The following is an 18,035-nucleotide window of genomic DNA, read 5'->3' as shown; positions in this document are numbered from 1 at the left end:
CTGGAACGGGAGGTGATCACTCAGTTCATACTGATCTCTGGAAGGAGAGGGAGATTTCTTTCCTGTTGAGAAATTGTACTACGGCTATCATCTTGCAAAATATAAGACATAACCGTAATGGCATTTGATAAGTTGACAGCTAGGTCGAGTCACTTATCAAATTTCTAAAAACCTTGCACATTGATTGTCTATAGAAATCAATCAGCTATAGCACGAAATTACGTCTCCGTGAGGAGTTATCAGGGCAATATTGCACTTCTCTGTTTGATGTGCATCACGAAAAGAAACAAAAAAAACAACAACAAAGTAATAGTTTCAGTTAGCAACACGGAGTGCTTGACTTAAAATACTTTTATATTTGTTCTGTGTGACCCACACGTGTTTCCGACTGGTGAACTTCACGCTAAGATTTACTTTAAACAGATTAAAAACTCCGGTCGTTTTTGTGTGTGAAAATAAGCGGCAAAAACAAACGTAAGCGCTTGTTCAAACTAAACTACGGAATAAAAGCTTTAAACAACAGCGCTGAGCTTACCACAAAACCAAACTATGGTGCGAAGTGCCCAAATTTTTAAATGTGCAAATTCTAACATTATATTTGTGTCCCTCGACGGGAAAACAGGGACAAAGGTGATAGCACGCTCACAACACGCTAACATAGCACGCTTAGTGTGTCCTAAGACACGCTTTATGCGCATATTTAATTCGTACAACAAAGAAGGACACACTGGCTTTTGTTTCGGTGAATCTAACACGCTAAACCTTTTGTTTAGATAAGCGTGCTCATTATGACACGCTTAGCGTGCGAGAAAGCACGCTAAAACACGCTAAAACACCCTTAAGATTTAAAAACACACGCTTGAATAGCTTGAGCAAAATAAGCATGGCAACTTGTCTGAATTAATTTAATCGAAATTTTTATGTCCAAAGCGGGTGTTCGCTTGTCTAAATAAAACTAAAGTTATCAAAGTTTTCATGTTCAAAGGGTGTTTGCTTGTCTACAGGAAACTTATTGAAATTTTCATGTTCAAAGCTTGTGTTCGCTTGTCTAAGTAAAACTTATCAAAGTTTTCATTTTCAAAGCGTGTGATCGTTTGCAAGCCTGAATAAAACGTATCGAATCTTTCAAGTTCAAAGTGCGTGATCGCTTAAAAGGCTGAATAAAACTTCTCGAAGTTTTCATGTTGAAAGCGTATGTTCGCTGTCTAAATAAACGTTTACGAAGGTTTATTCAAGGTCTGTCTTAAATGAGATTCGGAAAGCTGTTGACCGTGAACTTGACAAAACGGTACCACTCTCTCGGTTTAGTAAAAGTGTGCCCTCGCACGCTAAGCGTGTTGTGCTCTCTTACACGCTAAGCGTGTTGTGTTATTTTACACACTAAGCGTGTTGTCGCACGCTAACTTTTGTTTTTGAACCTTAACACGCTTCTTTGTTTGACTGCATTGTTCGTATGCGCACGCCTTATTGTTATAGGAAACAAAGGAGTTCCTAATGAAGTGTGTTCTTGGACACTCTTTAAACGTGCTAAAACCAATTTCTTTTGTTTTAAAGTGGAAGCGTGTCGTGAGCGTGCTATCACCTTTGTCCCTGTTTTCCCGTGGAGGGTCACATTTTTGAATAATAGACAACATTTTACTAAGATATGGTATAGGCTAGCAAGAAAATTCACGATCATGATACAATATTGAGTGCAATGGCCATTTGGAGGGGGACGCTATATTTGACTTTAGTGAAACACTCTTCCATACTTCAATGAGTTTTGTTTGACACTCGAACCCTGTGAAGTTCACATTCAATGGGCATGTGCGGCACTGTACTGATTTACTGAATAACCATATTTTCAAGCTCTCGTTTGACCCCTTTAAGCGTCTGATTCGATTGTGATTGACACAGGATATTTATTTCACGCAGGAAAATAAATGTTTTTATGTAGCTTGCGACACAATAGTTCCCAGCTTCCGATGAGGGATTACATGATTGCTTATTACATGAAAGAGAGGCAACCTGGGGACTAGTTCGACCTTCGTTTAAGCATTATCACAACATGGCGTATTCCATTTTTCCCTCCCTCCGCTCCCCGTCTTATATCTTACCGAACATGAGGCGGGCTTTCCCCCACCTTTGCTGGGATATTTCCTTGTTTGTCTTTCTAATGTCATCTTTAACTGATTGTTTTGAAATAAAACGGCCACACCTGTGGCCAAAATATCCCAAATGGGAATGTCTGTTTTTGTCCCAACAAACAGAGCTGATTAATTAAGATACATTAAGTGTATTTTTGACTGGATCACGCGAAAACATAGGCCTTTTCTGTAGAAAAAACTATTACATACTTGATTTAGGGTAATTAATTTTTACCAGATAGTTCAGTGTGGGAACTCAAATGAACTAATTTTCACATTTATTTTCGTATACAAGGGTCAAGGATAATTTCGACATGTTGCAGCCCATATTTAACTCTTCCTCAGACTTCAACTCCTTTCAAATTTGGTTGTTTTATATGCGTTAACCTCGCTGAACAATTCGGGTACACCTGTTTGGTCATAATATCTCCTTCGTCGTAAGAAAGCTGTATATGTCTATTTGAGTTTTCAAAATTAATGTAAAATATCTGATGGTAAGAATAATGGATAATTCAACCATTCGGTCACCTTCCTTCTCCTGATACTGGACACTCATCATTATTAACCCTATTCAGTCCGAGGAGCGGATCGACTGAAAGGGGCAGATTTGTCCCCTACAAACTTAAGGGTTTACAGTCTTATTTTTTTAAACTCACACATTCTAATGCGTTTTATCCCCCCCCCCCCCAATTTATTTCAAAAGATGCCGTCTTCAATGACAACCTAACAATTATCCAATCTATAAGTATATCAGAAGCTTATGTAGATAAGCTTCTGGTATATGGAACCCTCCATTTCAAACCTGCAGTAAGCAGCAACAGAATTTTCGGGCTGCATAAAATGTAGACTTTCTCAAAGTCCTTTTTATGTGTTGTGTATTTTCCGGTATAAGGTATATAGGTATGTGCCGCCTAAAAGGGTATGGTTTTTGAGCCGTTTTGGTCTGAAAACGGGTAAAGATTTTGACTATTTTGGTCTGAAATTGGTTCTGGTTATTTGGGGAACGTTCACGAAAGCTTATAAACGAATTTTTCTTCCCAGCAACCGGAGCGAGTAACTTATGAGAGACAAATAGAAATAGATAAAAATATATCATTTCAGCTAAATTTTACCTATTCATCCTTGTTACGTTGACTTCCGTTCAGCGTTCATTTCAAGGTCAGGTCTGAAAACGGGTATGGATTTTTGAGTCCAGGTCTGAAAACGGGTGTGGAAAATGGCATTTTTTGGTCTGAAATTGGGTCTGGATTTGGAGATGCGGGCGGCACACCCCCACCAAAACTTCCAAGGAGTACCCCCTCCCCCCCCCCCCCCCGGGAAAATTGTATATCTTATTAATCCCGCCTGCGAGCAATGCATTCACCACGTCAACATCAAGAACCAGGAACAAGAGATAAACTAACAATTAAGCATCATTGATGTTGCTTTTTTCAAAATTGCTATGAAACCTTCGATAAAATTAGCCTCCTCCAAACCACCTTATTATTTTCGCGGGACTTAATTTTCGCGATCTCGTGTTTTTTAAAAACCCGCGAAAAAAGGTTTACGCGAAAAATAACGACGCCAACTATAATACCCTTCTATATATACTAGTTATGCAAGGCTTTCGAGTGGTATACTATGGAATATCCCACGAGTCACTTGTATTTTTTCGGTATACACACGAGCCTTTAGGCGAGTGTGTATACCAAGAAAATACAAGTGACAAGTGGGATATTCCATAGTATACCACGAGAAAGTGTTGTGTAACTATTTTATACCATGCCATAGAAAATACGCTTACTAAATTTCGTCGAGAATAAGATCGCAGCGCACGATGGGAATGTTGAGTTGAATACCGTCGAATATACAACGGCTTTTCTGAATTCTGATTGGCTGTATTTTCTATGGCATGGTATAAAATTCGTTATGATTACTTAACGTTGCCGTCAGTCGTTACCACATAATTATCTTGGTACAGTCGTAAAACTAGCTCTACTTTGTTACAAAGGAACATGTCAAACTGTTTTAAGTTTCGTTTTGTTATATGGTTTTGTTCAGTGTATAACTGTGAAAAATTAACATAAGTTGTGCCGATTTTGAGACTTTGTTAACGCAGACCAGTATTTTGACAATTTTCGCGAAATTTATTTCCTTAAAACGCATTTTTTTTTGGCCAAATCGCTTAATTTAAGTTCCGCGAAATATACCCGTTCCATTTTTGAGAAATTAAGTTCCCGCGAAAATAAGTAACAGTAAGGTAACTCAAAGTAGAGTGACACAAAGAAAAATAAATAAGATAAAATAAACATAATAAAAACAGAAATGCCGGTGGCTTTACAACCGGCAAAGGGAACAAAAGGGATTTACTTCAAGTCAAGATATCTAAGCAACTCTAGTAATTATAATTTTGATTGCAAAGGTTGCGTAAACTGTTAGTCGAAGGCGACTTGTGATCTGTTCCGCCATTTTGGTATATGAATCTGCTGTTTTAAGCCAGCGGGCTTATAACAAACACGTGACGTTGTTTTGGTTTCTGTGTTGCTAGGTGCAGTACTGGTTTTACACTTTCCGTTACTCTGAGTTGATATGAGAGAAGTAGGTACACATTTCAGTGTCAATATGGCACAGTTATGGCGTGAAAACACATTGATAAAACACGAGATACATAAAGACTACTACTCAGAAAAGAATCGACAAACAGCGAAGCGGATAAATGAACGTTAAGCAAAGCAGCCAACCCAGTTTCGTCACTAAAATACGCTTCACCTCTGGCAAGTATTGTAGCTTCACTACTCTTATCTCCTCGAAGGAATTCTGTCACGCGATCGATATTTTTGCCTTTGCCGTATATACATTTGGAAGTGCCATAACTTCCTCATCGAATAGGTCACCCTTTAACAGTTGGAGTTATGGTGATGTGCATGTATCTAACTTGTGTAAATAATGGCGCGATGAAATTACCTTGCAATATTTATCACTGCTTTGACGAGCCTGTCGAGTCTTCAGTTAATCATCTTTTTCTCTGTAACCCCGGCTCAAGGTCCTAGGAAAAATTAATGGGAAAAATGAATTAATATATCTGAAAGTTGAAACGCGACCCCTGCTTATTTATACAACTGCATCCCTTAAACTCCATCGGATCATTTTTTTCATACAAATTGCCGTCGTGTTTGCCGGTATTCCGGCCAGCAGAGTTCGAAAAATTAACGACGGAAAAAGTCGAGAGCGAGTCTTCGAGTCACTCAAGCAGCTTTACAGCAATAATTGTTAGTTATTAGTACCTCAAACATATTTAATGAATAATTCCGTTTTATAATTGTGTTTGCAGTAGTCTCGCCTGATAAATTTGATTTTTCCGCGCAGTACCCTTTCTTTACAATCAATATGTCAAATAAATCAAACATACCACTAAAAGGAAAGTATTTATATCGCGGACAAAATTGAAATTCAGTAGTCAATATATTGGATACTTTTCATAACGGATAAAACAAGGGAAAATTAGACGCCTAGCCAATGGAGTTTAACCTTAACAACTTCTTAAAAGCAAACTCTGTCTCGATATGTTCATAATTCCGAGAGACGGCTGTGTCAAAAATCTAATTGTCTCACTCTCGATGTTTTCATATTGAGAGACAAGTATTCTTTAACTTTTGACAGTTCATTCGAACACGAAAAATCTTCATAGTTTGCCATTAGTAGAAGAAACAATGTCTTTCATGTCTCGAGGTTCAACAGGTCACAAAAGTTAATTCTGAAGCTAAAGGCTTCGAAAAACGGTGGGCTGTGCGCTGCTCTGGCTGTTGGTTGCTCTACTCATCAATGAAATTGAAAGAAGTAACGCAAGTGCAGTTCTCCCTCCAAGGTTAGTCTTCATATTTTATAGAGAGCGAACGTTATTTGGCTCAATCCAGACATCTTGCAGTTTGCTTTATCAAGTTTAAAACTCGGCAATAACGTTCTAAAATGATTCGTTCGCGTTGAATCTACAAAATTTTTTTTCATAGCGGCTGGCTTATAGAAAATCCGAGAGGTTGTTACTTTCTTTCGTTTTGTTTGCTAACTGAATCCGCGAGGAGTTGATGGGATCGGATTTTCGTTAACTGAGGTATATAAAATTAAATTAAACTGGCCTCTAAATCAAAACGCCAGGAATCCTAAAAGAGCAAGATAACTTAAGCGTTAGTTTGATCATTCCACTGTTTTTCGATTTCAAAAACTGTTTTGCTTTATTTATTTTAATGAAAATTTATTCACTGAGTGGACATGTGGTAGATTTGTTTTTATTTCCGCGCGACGTACAAATAATATGTGCCAATCCGACATTTTATTTGCTGATCAGATAACGAAAGCAACTATTATGAACTCAATTTTTTATTAGTTATTGTGTTACTGGAAAGTTAGCAAATATATTAAAATCAATTTTTGCGTACACGACATGCTTCTCAATATCAAACAAAGGTTTTTATTTCCCTGAATTCATCAAATTGAAGCGAAAAGCTTACTGAGAAACTGCCCTTTTGGCATACAGTGTATATTAACTTTCTTTATATTTACTTCTCGATGTAGTTTTTCGACTATGCGCTTTGATAAACATAGACTAGCTGTTTGCATTCCTTTGAACATAAATCAGACGACACGTACAATGTATGATTTCTGGTGAGTTGATTTTGCACGGTAGTCAAAATTAAATAATAAAAAGATTAAGCGTGACGTTTATTTTTTCCGGCGAACGGCAAAAACTCAACTTCTGCCGTCTGCCGTTTGACGTTCGTACGCGCAAATGAGTAGTTTTGTGTTTGTCGTGAATGTGTGATTTTCCCTTGTTTTTGTCAAAGATTAATTTTATAATTCGATAAAAGGGTAACAAAACGAAAGGCAAGCTTGCGTTTGCCGTTTCCCGTATAATTAACGTCATGTTTAATATCGATAGGGTAATTCATTGTCGTTGGAAGTATTAAAATTTGCATTGTGAAATATTTTAATTTGCTTTGTGAAGCTAACTGCTGTTTTATTTTGTCTGCAAATTATTTTAAACTAGATCGCTTTGGTTTTGGAAAATGCGTTTGGAAACCGATAGCGCTGCTAAAAAGATCATATTCTTAATTTAATTTAGCAAAAGAGGATTGCCATTACAAGGTCAAAATGGAAAGTAGATTGTATGAGTGAATTTGAATTTATTCGCACATAAACCCTTAGGTTTTGATACGGCCAAAATGCAACTAATCCTACAGGAAAACGTACTGCTGTAACGCATATCATTAAATTTTAAGTGTTATTACATAGTCGTTTATGGAAAGATATTTTATTATCTTCCGAGGACAATTAAAGAGAATAAAAATTCTGAAATTAAGCATAGTATCTGTTGCGAGATCGAAGGTCCTGTTCTTTTGAAACTGATGGAATTCAGGGAGAAAATACATAACCGACGCTTAGAACTCGAAGCCTTGCTTGAATCTTTTAGTCATACTTGCAAAGACGCCTTTCGTAATTTTTATTTCCACTTGTTCACCTTCATGAACTGTCGCCCCTACCTGAACAAAACCTACCAGTATCACCCTCCCGGGGAGAATTTGTCTTTTCTTCCATCTTTCCGAGCGTTTAAATTTCCCGCTCGTATGCTAATCGGAAACTTCGTCGAATCCCTCGTGTGTTCTGAAGCTGTTGCGCCATTGTTCAAAAATGGCCATATAGGGTCATTTTTCGCTTGCAAAACAAAGCCTATTGTTAGCAAAGTTGAAACGCATTTCTTGATACGATTTCGATTGTCGGTTTCATAGCTTAATATAAAAAGAGCGGAATCAAAACATGTTAACTTCTTCATTTCTTTTGTTGTTTTTTTTTCGTTAGATATCTACCAGACAAGTGCAACTACTGGGAATTAGTGAACGTATTTGCGCTTGCTTGTAAAAAGGGAAGAAAATTACCAAAAAAGGCACAGCGGATTTCCGCACTTTAGAACCTTAGTGGACTATGACTTTTATTACATAGCTTTAAAAAAAAATAGGTGCTTAATAAACTCCAAAAAAGGGACTAATTACGAATTTTTTTAATTTTAATATGCTAAATTTAATCTTTATTTTCACTAAAGAACAGTCGTTGTTTTGACGCGTGTATCTGATCTGTTATAGCATTAGCCACATTAACTTTCTGGACGTAAATCATCGATGATGGAGTACGTTTAAGAATTAAAAGGAAGTGTTGCTTTTTCGTCGAAACGGTTCTTTAACACCTTTACTTGTTTAGAAAATAATTCTTAATAGAACACCAAGAGAAAATTATCAACCGAATTCTTGAAAGAGGAACACATCATGATCGTTAACGTGCAATAAAAACAAAAATGCGAGAACTTGGAATTGTTAGCCTAAAATTTTCCGTGTTGTAATCCTTTTCGACCTTTTAACACTAAAATATTTCTTAGTCTTTGGAATTACGCAAAATTCCCGAGATACTACTCATTTAATGACAACTGGAATGAATGCACAGTCAGAAGTTGTGTTAACAATAAAACATCTCCCTGTATGTTTGACTTCGTGCTCATCACATTCACTGTCAAGAATCTATAACAAGAGTTCGAGGGTTTGATGCGTGAAATCATTTTGATATTTAGGCCATTTCCTGCGTAACGGAGAGAGATCTTCAAGCAGGAACAAGTACGAAAAGAAACTTGGTTGTCATATGTCTATATTGCTCGATTAGGGCTATTCGCGAGAAATTCCTATACCTTTAACTAATAGGTGTTCTTAATTTTAATTAGCAATATATTTTTCTATTTGTAAATTTGTATCTTAGGCACACACACGCACAAAAGCGCAAGCATCGAAGAAAAGTAATAAAATTCAACTGAAAAAAATACATGGGGAATCAGAACAGGACAATTGTAATTCAAATCTGTTGCGAAGAAGTTTGGTTTATATAAAGAGGAGGAAACCTTTTTTAATCCTTTGTTTTTATTTAACAACATAGTTATATTAAACAGGGCATATAATATTACTGGCGGTGAATATATTATAATTTGATGTTTTCATAGAATCTTCTAGTTAGCCTAAAGACAGATCGACTTTAAGACCTGTAGTGTTTTACACGCACTTTTCCATAAAAAAGCAATGTTTTTTAGAAAAAAAAGATACACCACAACCAGGATTTTTTTAAGCAATTTTTTTAAATAAAAAAATGAAAAAAGCTTATAATAGGTATAGTATGAATTTGTATTTTCCCTACTCAATCATATTGCAAGAAAACGAACCTGTTTGACGTCGACATATCGGTTACGTTAACTCAACATTATGGACATATTGACAACCAGCAGCGGAAGTTAACATTAAAAACACGAAAAAGGACCAGTTCGATTTGTTGAACTAATGACTCAACTATATTGTATTACCTCAAGACTAATAATTCAGCAAATTGTTCTCACTCTGGTTAATTTCGGCGTGCGAAGTCAATCCATTACAAAAAAGAACATTTCAAAGTCCTCAATACTGAAGTTTTTAATCATCGTACAGAGATGAAAGGAAAGAAACTTACCGTTTATATATCGCTGTTGTTATTGCTGTCTTGCATATTACAGGGAAAAGGTGCGTCCAATACATCAAAGGTAAGAAGCGAAAATAAACGACTTAGTATTTCTTAAATGCAAAAGTTTAGTAATGGATAGTTTGATTTGAACGTTCAATAAAATAAGCAATTCAGTATTCGCTTCTCGCTTAAGTCTCATTTCAGAAAAAGTCAAAATTTAATTGTTTTGGGAACTACGATTTTGATTTTGGACATGAAATGTGTTTCTTGTATTTGACCGTTTTACAAGAATCAACGCCATTGTAAGCGAGCGAATGCACAAGAAGCATCCGTTGAAAGATCAACTATACTTGCTTATGAATAAGGAGGCAAAGACATCAGTGTTTCTAACAGTATTTACTTTTTGCCACATTTTGGTCAATTAATAGGACGAGAAATCAAAATTAAACTTAATGCAACGTTTATATCTCGAAATGTAATTTCGTACTAACGATCCATTGTAAAGAATTTATGAAAAAGAAGAGCCTTAAAGGTTGTATTGCAAAAAGTTTTAGAAAATGTTTGCCCCATTTTGTTACACGCGTACCGGACTGTGATAAAATAAACATTACGAACTTATTGTTGGCTAAGATTAATGTCACTCGCGAATTCCGCTGTTTCAGGGTTTTATATGCACATGTAGAATAAAAGTGCTCACCAGATTAAAAATAAACGAAAAGTTTTGTAAGTTCAACTTCATTTATCTCTCAAAAAAAAGCAATATGTGAGGCACACAGGGAGACATAAATTGTTCAATAAAATAAGGACGAAAGCACATTGCAGGAAAAATCCCGTTTGGCCTGTCAATCATGTTGCCTTGTTGGACATCAGTCAAACCGAAAACGGGTGCTTACTTATAAACTAGAAGTAGCAAATCTATATTTGTGCAGTTACTTGGTTTAATATAGTAGACAGTTATGTCAAAATACGAGTTGGCAAAACTTCATGTGCAAAATTAGTGATAATATGCTATGAATTTGCCTTTGGAAAAAAACAAATTTTCTTTCCTGATTCGCAGACTCTTGAAAGGTCATAAAATAAGCTTAAACAATGGAGAATATTTAAAATTAAATTGGGTGTGAATTTTTCTTTTGTCACATATTGCGGAAAGTGATCAAATAGCAAGAAAATGAACCTGTTTTGCTGGCAGTCACAACCGAGAGCGGACGTTTACATTAGAAACATGCAAAAAGTACCAGTTCGATTTGTTGAACTAGTGACTCAAGTATATTGCATTACCTCAAGATTAAGAATTCAGATTGTTCTCTCTCTCGTTAACTGAGTACGAAGTCAGTCGGTTTCAAGAACGAACATTTCAAACCCCTCAACACTAAAGCTTTGTATCATCGTACAGACATGAACGGAAAGAAACTTAACGTTTTTCTATCACTGTTTTTGCTGTCTTGCATTTTTGAGGGGGAAGGTGCAGCCACCACATCCAAGGTAAGAAGTGAAAATAAACGACTTTGTTTTTTCTTAATAAAAAAGTCTGAATATAGAAAAAAAGGAAAATTTTTTATAGTTTAGTAATGGATAGTTTGATCTGAACGTTTAATTAATATAAGCAATGAAATATTCGCTTCTTGTAAGAATCTCAATTTAGAAAAAGTCTAAATTTTATTGTTTAAAAACTACTATTTTGATTTTGAACATCAAACGTGTTTTCTGTAAAAAGTGCTTTTAACAATTAAACACAACAAAAGTACAGGCTTGAGCAGAAATAACGCTTATTCATGTTGTAACAGAGCGAAGGCAAAAGAAACGTCCGTTGGATGATCAGCTATGCTTGCTTATGAATACGGAGGCAAAACATGAGTGTCTCTAGCAATATTAATTTTACCTCAGCTTATTTGTCTGTGCTACTGTGTTTGTCACATTTTCGTTGCGTGATTGGTTGGATGAGAAAATATTACTTGAAGCAACGTTTTGATTCAGTAATGTAATTTCGTAATGATCCATTGCATGGACTTCACTGTCAAGGGACAGTGGAATTTTTCGTAAGAAACATGAAAAAGGGACCAGTTCGGTTTGTGGAACTAATAACACAATTATATAGTATTATTAACTCAAAAGTAAGAATTCATATTGCCCTTATTCTCGTTAAGTGCGTGCGAAGTCAATCCGTTACAAGACAAAAAAAATTGCATCATCGTGCAGACATGATAGGAAAGAAACTTAACGTTCTTCTATCGCTGTTGTTATTGCTGTCTTGCATTTTTAAGGAGAAAAGTGCGTCCACCACATCCAAGGTAAAAAGGGAAAATAAACGGCTTACTAGTATTTCCTAAATGAAGAAGTGTGAATTCAGAAAAATGTCAAATGTTTGTTTTTCAGTAACGGTAGTTTGATTTGAACTTTTGATAAAAATAAGCAAAGTAATATTCGCTTCTCTTGTAAAGGCCCAATTCAGAAAAAAAGTCAAAATTCCATTCTTCAGCAACTACGATTTTGAATTTAAACATCCAATGCGTTTTCTGCGGTAAAAATATATTTTGTATTGAACAAAACAAAAGTATTAGCCTGTGCAATCAAGGCTAATTGTTGTAATCAATCGAGCAAACGCAGAATAAAAATTCCTTGAATGATCCAAGAAATAACTGACTCCACCAAAATTAGTTTTACTTCAGCTTTTCATATGTTCGCGTTGTAGTTTTTGCCACATTTTTTGCACGCAATTGGTAGGATGAAAACATTTCAATTAAAGCAATTGTAACAAGTATAACGAGAGGGACTGGGCCCAGCCCAAAGTGACATATTATTATGGGATCGAAAACCCCACGTGTGTTGGCGAAAAAACCTAACGAGAATCGATGAGAAAACGTTTTGTTATTGTAGTTTTGAAGTAGTTCCTGAGCTAATAGAGTAGAGTGTAACATTTGGTGACCCCGACGTGACAAAGAAACCATCGAAATGTCGAAAGTCGTCGAAGAGATTCAGATAGAGGTGAGAACAGCAATTTGTCAGCTTAGCGAAGCGAGTTTTCGAGAAATATGCGCGGGGCTACACATCGAAGTAGAAGAGACGGATACGGGACGTCTGGCGTTATTACAAATCCTAACGAAGTATTTAGACGCCGAGGAACTTGGAACTGAGGCATTAACGAATCTCAGAGAAGCTATTAAAGAGAAGAAACCGGCAACAAAGGACGTGAAGAGTGAAGAAGAGAGTGGTGTGAAAACCGAACAGGAGGATCAGAAGTCTGCCATCAAGTCAAGTACAAACACAGTTACGCCTAAAGAAACCACAGCGACCCCACCGTTCAGGAAGGAATTTAAAATATCGGGACAGGTTGGAGATTCACGTCAGAAAGACCGCCTGAGCTTTACCAGTTTAGCTCACCAAATAAACGCTGGATTAAAACGGGGCTATAAAGAAGAAGAGATTATCGAAGCCGTTATTCGAGCCATCAATCCAGGCCTTAGATTGAGGAGCTACTTGGAAGGTAGGCCCGATTTAGAACTTGCCAGATTACGTAAAATACTCCGGTCACATTATCAAGAAAGGGGGGCTACGGAAATGTATCAACTTCTCAGTTCGGCAGTAAAGGAAGCTGGGGAGACCCCTCAGGACTTTCTTGTTCGCCTCCTTGATCTAAAGCAGAAGGTACTATTTGCATCTCAAGAAGCAGGATCTGATTTGAAGTATGACCCAAAGCTGGTACAGTGCATGTTTCTGCATTCATTATTAACTGGGTCACGGAATGATAGCATTAAAATGGAGATAAAACCCTGCTTGCAAAACACCCAAGTAGAAGATGAAGAACTTTTTGAGAAATTGAATACAGCAGTTAGTAATGAAACAGAAAGAATGCAGAAGCTTGGTTCCCGTCATGACCAGCCCACAAATTGAACCCCCACACAGCTTGTAGCTCAATAGGCCTTATTCGTATTCCCCGACGGCCCTGGGACGAGAGCCTTCTGAACATGAATGCGAGGCTAATGCGGGATACTTTGAACAAATTGCAAAGAAACATATGGAAAATTGCGACTGGGTTGCCGAAAAACCTTAAAAATAATAAACGCTTTGAGGATCTAGAGCTAGGAGGTGATCTGCAGGCTAGAGGGATACCAGTGTCAATCAGAAAAAAATTAGAAGATCTGGTAGAACTTACCGAGAAGGCTAACAAATTTACACTGAATCGTCGGGAAAGGTTTCGAGTCAGCAGTACTTGCGAAGTAAACTTCAACACCAGGTTATGCTTGCAGCTAATCTCTTATTTTTATTTTCAGTGTACATCCGACTTAAGTGAGGGATTAAACTTTCCTTGGGGATATTTATATTGCTATTTAAGAAAGGGGTTCAGAAGAGGGAACTTGCTATATTAAATTTGATCACGCACACAATCTCAGTTGTTTATTTTTTTAAACAATAGCTACTGTAGCGCTGTGATAACTTTTTCACTGCAAGAGCATGAAATGAGCGTGAAACGATTAACAGCATCACTTGAGCCAAATGAAAATCTAGCCTTTTAATTAAAAAAAAAATTGTGTGTAGTTAGCTTCAAATCGAATCTGTAAATTGCTTTGTAATTTAGTGAGTTTGCCGATCTTGATGTGCGTGCGAGATTTTAATCTGAAACATCCAGTTCTGTTTCAGACCATTTTCGTGAAAGAATATTAAATTATCATTAAACTATCGACATTCTCACTTAACTGAAATAAGATAATTATCTTTTATTCGAACATTCGATGATTTAGGGGCAAAATGAATTTGGAAGTTTAGATCTTGTGATTTTTAGGTCTTTCTAGCCAGTTTGCATGTACCGGCGTGCGAGAACATTAATTAAATTTACTAGTTCTCAAGACGTTTTGGCAGCAGCACAGAAACATAGCTGTCAAAGTGTGAAAGAAATCAGTTCAGTGGAATTAAAAGCTATTCTTTTAACTAAACAGTGAGAGCATTTAACAGCAAACGAATTTGTAAATAATTAATGCGCCATTTCGTTCAGTTGTTTTTGTCCATATGCCGATCAAAATATGTAGTCAATACGCACCATCTCTCAGACATTTATTCTTATTTTTTTTTTAAATAATAGCAATACAAATCTCTCCAAGTTAAGTATATTGCCTCTGGTAAGTCGGATGTACAATCAAAACAAATATTAACAGATTGAGGTCATTACCTTGCGACTCGATGACTGACTTGCACTCCCCCGATTCGACTACTTCAAGGAAAATTTGTTAGCCTTCTCGGCCAGTTCTACCAGATCTTCTAATTTTTTCTGATTGACACTGGTATCCCTCTAGCCTGCAGATCACCTCCTAGCTCTAGATCCTCAAAGCGTTTATTATTTTTAAGGTTTTTCGGCAACCCAGTCGCAATTTTCCATATGTTTCTTTGCAATTTCGAGCAAAGTATCCCGCATTAGCCTCGCATTCGTGTTTAGAAGGCTCTCGCCCCAGGGCCGTCGGGGAATACGAATAAGGCCCATTGGCCACCCATGATGACAGCCATGCCTCAGTTAAAGGTAAAACCCCAGAAAAGCCACCAAAAGTTAACCTTCTTACTGAAGTTAGAGAGTTGAAAGCTGAACTGGCTGCTATCCGGGAGGGTATGGAACAGCAAAGCCGCGCTAGCCCCAACCCGCAGTACAACCCTGTAGAGCAAGGGAGGGTTTGCCCTAGAGGATGCTGGAATTGGATGGACAAGGAAGGGGCTGTCGTTGCAACCATTGTTTCAACTGTGGTGATGCTGGCCACTTCAGTTACCAATGCCAAAGGTCAAGCCGACGGAGCTATAACTCAGCAAACCCCCAGGGAAACAGACCAGGGTTGCCCCCACGGGACAAGGAGCAACCCGCCAGATTCATGAGCAGTTCCAACAATGCATGAACTGTGGAAAGAGGGAGAATTGGGCCCATCAATACTTGCGATGCTCACAATGCCATACTAGCCACTATTGTTCAAAAGTTTGTCAGAGGGAACATTGGGAGAAACATAAGAAACTATGTCAAGCCATCAGTGAAGTTGAACTGAGGGAAAGAGGGCCTAAAGCAGGTGTTGAAACACTGAAAACCTCGTTCCCTTCACACCTAACTCCAAGACAACGTTCTAAACTCACCAAACTAGTGGGAAGAAAATGTGTAGTTTCCTGCTTGGTCCAAGGGAGAAAAGTGGATGCCCTGTGGGATACTGGAGCTCAAGTTTGTGTTGTGTCAAAGTATTGGAAAGAGATTTAAAATTTACCAGGTGAGCCAGTAAGAGACATAAGTGAGTTACTGGGGGAAGATGAATTAAATCTCCAGGCCGTGAATGGTACGAAAATTGCATATGATGGGTGGATTGAGGTAGAGTTCCAGTTGGCTGGGGAGGATGGGTACTCGGAGCCATTGACAGTACCCATACTAATAGGAAATGAAGATAATCAGGAGTATCCCATCATTGGCTTTAACGTCATTGAAGAGGTCATTAAGAGGAGCAGTGGCCCCAACAAAACCAGCCTATTGCCCCGAATAGTGAATGACTCGTTCCCATCTGTGAAAGAGGGCGAAGTGAGAGCGCTGGTTGATTTCATCCAAAGTATGGATGACGAGGATGACACTAGGATGCTCAGAGTTGGCAGACAAGACATACGTGTCTCACCAGGAGAGACTGTGAGAGTCAAATGTCAAGTACACTTTGGACTATTGGAAGAAGATTTGCCTGTTGTGTTTGAGCCCAAAGAAGAAGGGGCGTGGCCTGAGGGGCTAGAAGTTAAAGGCTGTCTTCACCGAATTCCCCCCGGGTCGTCGAGCCGAATGTTTGTTCCAGTATGCAACAACACTGAGCGAGAGATAACCTTACGTAGGCGGACAGAACTTGGCACTATACAGTTAGTGCAATCCGTCACGCCACTGCCAGTCGAAGCTGAACAGAAACAAGAGGAAGAGGAAGGTGAAACTCGGAGTGAGGCAACCAGTTATGAGTGGGGACAAAGTCAGCCTGAACAAGGTGAAGCACAGTGGACTCCCCCAGTTGATTTGAGCCATTTGTCAAGTGAGCAACAAGTGATTGTCAAGGAAATGTTGAGGGAAGAGTCCGGGGCCTTCGCTACAGATGATGGTGACATTGGATGTGCCGAACACTTGAAATTAGAAATCAACCTGAGAGATGACGTCCCAGTACAAAAAACATACAATTCAATTCCAAAGCCCTTGTACGAAGAGGTAAAGTCACACTTGCAGGATATGTTCAATCGTGGCTGGATAAGCGACTCAAAGTCACCCTACTCTTCCCCAGTGGTGTGTGTGAGAAAAAAAGATGGCAGTCCGAGACTATGTGTCGACTATAGGCAGTTAAACAGCAAAACTGAGGATGACCGCCAGCCCATCTCTCGTATCCAAGACATCCTGAATAGTCTCAGTGGGAACACTTACTTCTCAGCATGAGGAGACGCAAGCGATATTTTTTGGTTCGCTGTTGGAAGCTGTTGTTGCTATAGACGCCAATTGTTTCACGCAGAGGCTTTCTCATTGTGGTTACAAAAGGTGTTGTAATATGTCAAAAATGCTGTGGATCGAATGATCGGAATTACGAAAGATCAATTTTCTTTCTAGGCGGCAGAATAAATTATAATATTTCGCGGGAAAATGTATACCTGGCGGCAATTCACAATTAGTTTTGCTTGAGCTGATTTATTTCGAGCTACTTGATAACTTCGATTTCGTAAGGCGGGATGTTCTTGAAGTAGGAATTTTCGCTTATGACAAGATAATCGGTTTGTGGATCGATACAGTAAAGCATGTTTTGGCAAAGTCGAAATGGCTATCTGATCCGGGCGCTGGTGCCGTCAACAAAATCATTCGCCTCTCAAAACATTATATCTCGAGATCTTGTTGACGGGTGCCGATGTACATAGCTTTCCCTTTGGAGGGACATGATAAATCGTTCGGGCATCGATGAAAAAGGCCTGTTTCATTCTTGTGCGAAAGCACGCGCTCAATATGTGTGCAACCCATCGAGTTGATTTAATTCAGCTCACTCTTCGTCCATTCGGTTTCCGGCCATCGTGAAGGAGGATTCAAGGTAAGTCAGTTACATTGTATATCAAAAAGTATCCGGCAAAGAAAAGTTAATAGCCATGCATAACTTAAATGAAAATAATCCATTCAATAATAATGCTCATTACTGTAATTTCGATTACCAAAACACTGATTTGCTAGAAATCATAGTTTATAGCCATTTGCGCAACGCTGAATTCTGCTCTACAGCAAATCGGGTGAATTTGTTTGCGTGCTATATGCTACAGCATAACCCACTGCACTGGCCACATATCAACCAGACAAACGTTAGTAACGATTATTAATCATGTTAATTTGAGATATCAATATGATTTCCTTTGTACGTCGGTACATTCCTACACATTAAGCGGTATACTATTAAATAAATAGCCAGA

At 38.0% G+C, this 18,035-nt stretch overlaps 1 protein-coding gene across 2 annotated transcripts in view; it reads left to right on the top strand.

Moving 5' to 3' along the window:
* The window catches only part of LOC144654891 (collagen triple helix repeat-containing protein 1-like), a 92,344-nt gene that overhangs the window by 64,997 nt on the left and 9,312 nt on the right, over positions 1 to 18,035 (top strand). The window contains exon 1 of one of the 2 annotated variants that reach the window (XM_078515141.1): positions 9,549 to 9,702. The exons of the other annotated variant lie outside the window; for it this stretch is intronic. Coding sequence (XP_078371267.1) covers positions 9,613 to 9,702 — 90 coding nt within the window. The 5' untranslated portion in view covers positions 9,549 to 9,612. Of the gene's footprint in view, positions 1 to 9,548; positions 9,703 to 18,035 lie in introns of those variants that run through there. 2 annotated transcript variants of the gene reach the window in all.

The sequence above is a fragment of the Oculina patagonica genome, chromosome 1, assembly GCF_052425735.1.
Source record: "Oculina patagonica isolate OP01 chromosome 1, crgOcupat, whole genome shotgun sequence".
Taxonomy (NCBI): Eukaryota; Metazoa; Cnidaria; class Anthozoa; order Scleractinia; family Oculinidae; genus Oculina; species Oculina patagonica.
Note: the sequence above shows the minus strand (reverse complement) of the source record. Positions and strands in the feature narration are given on the sequence as shown.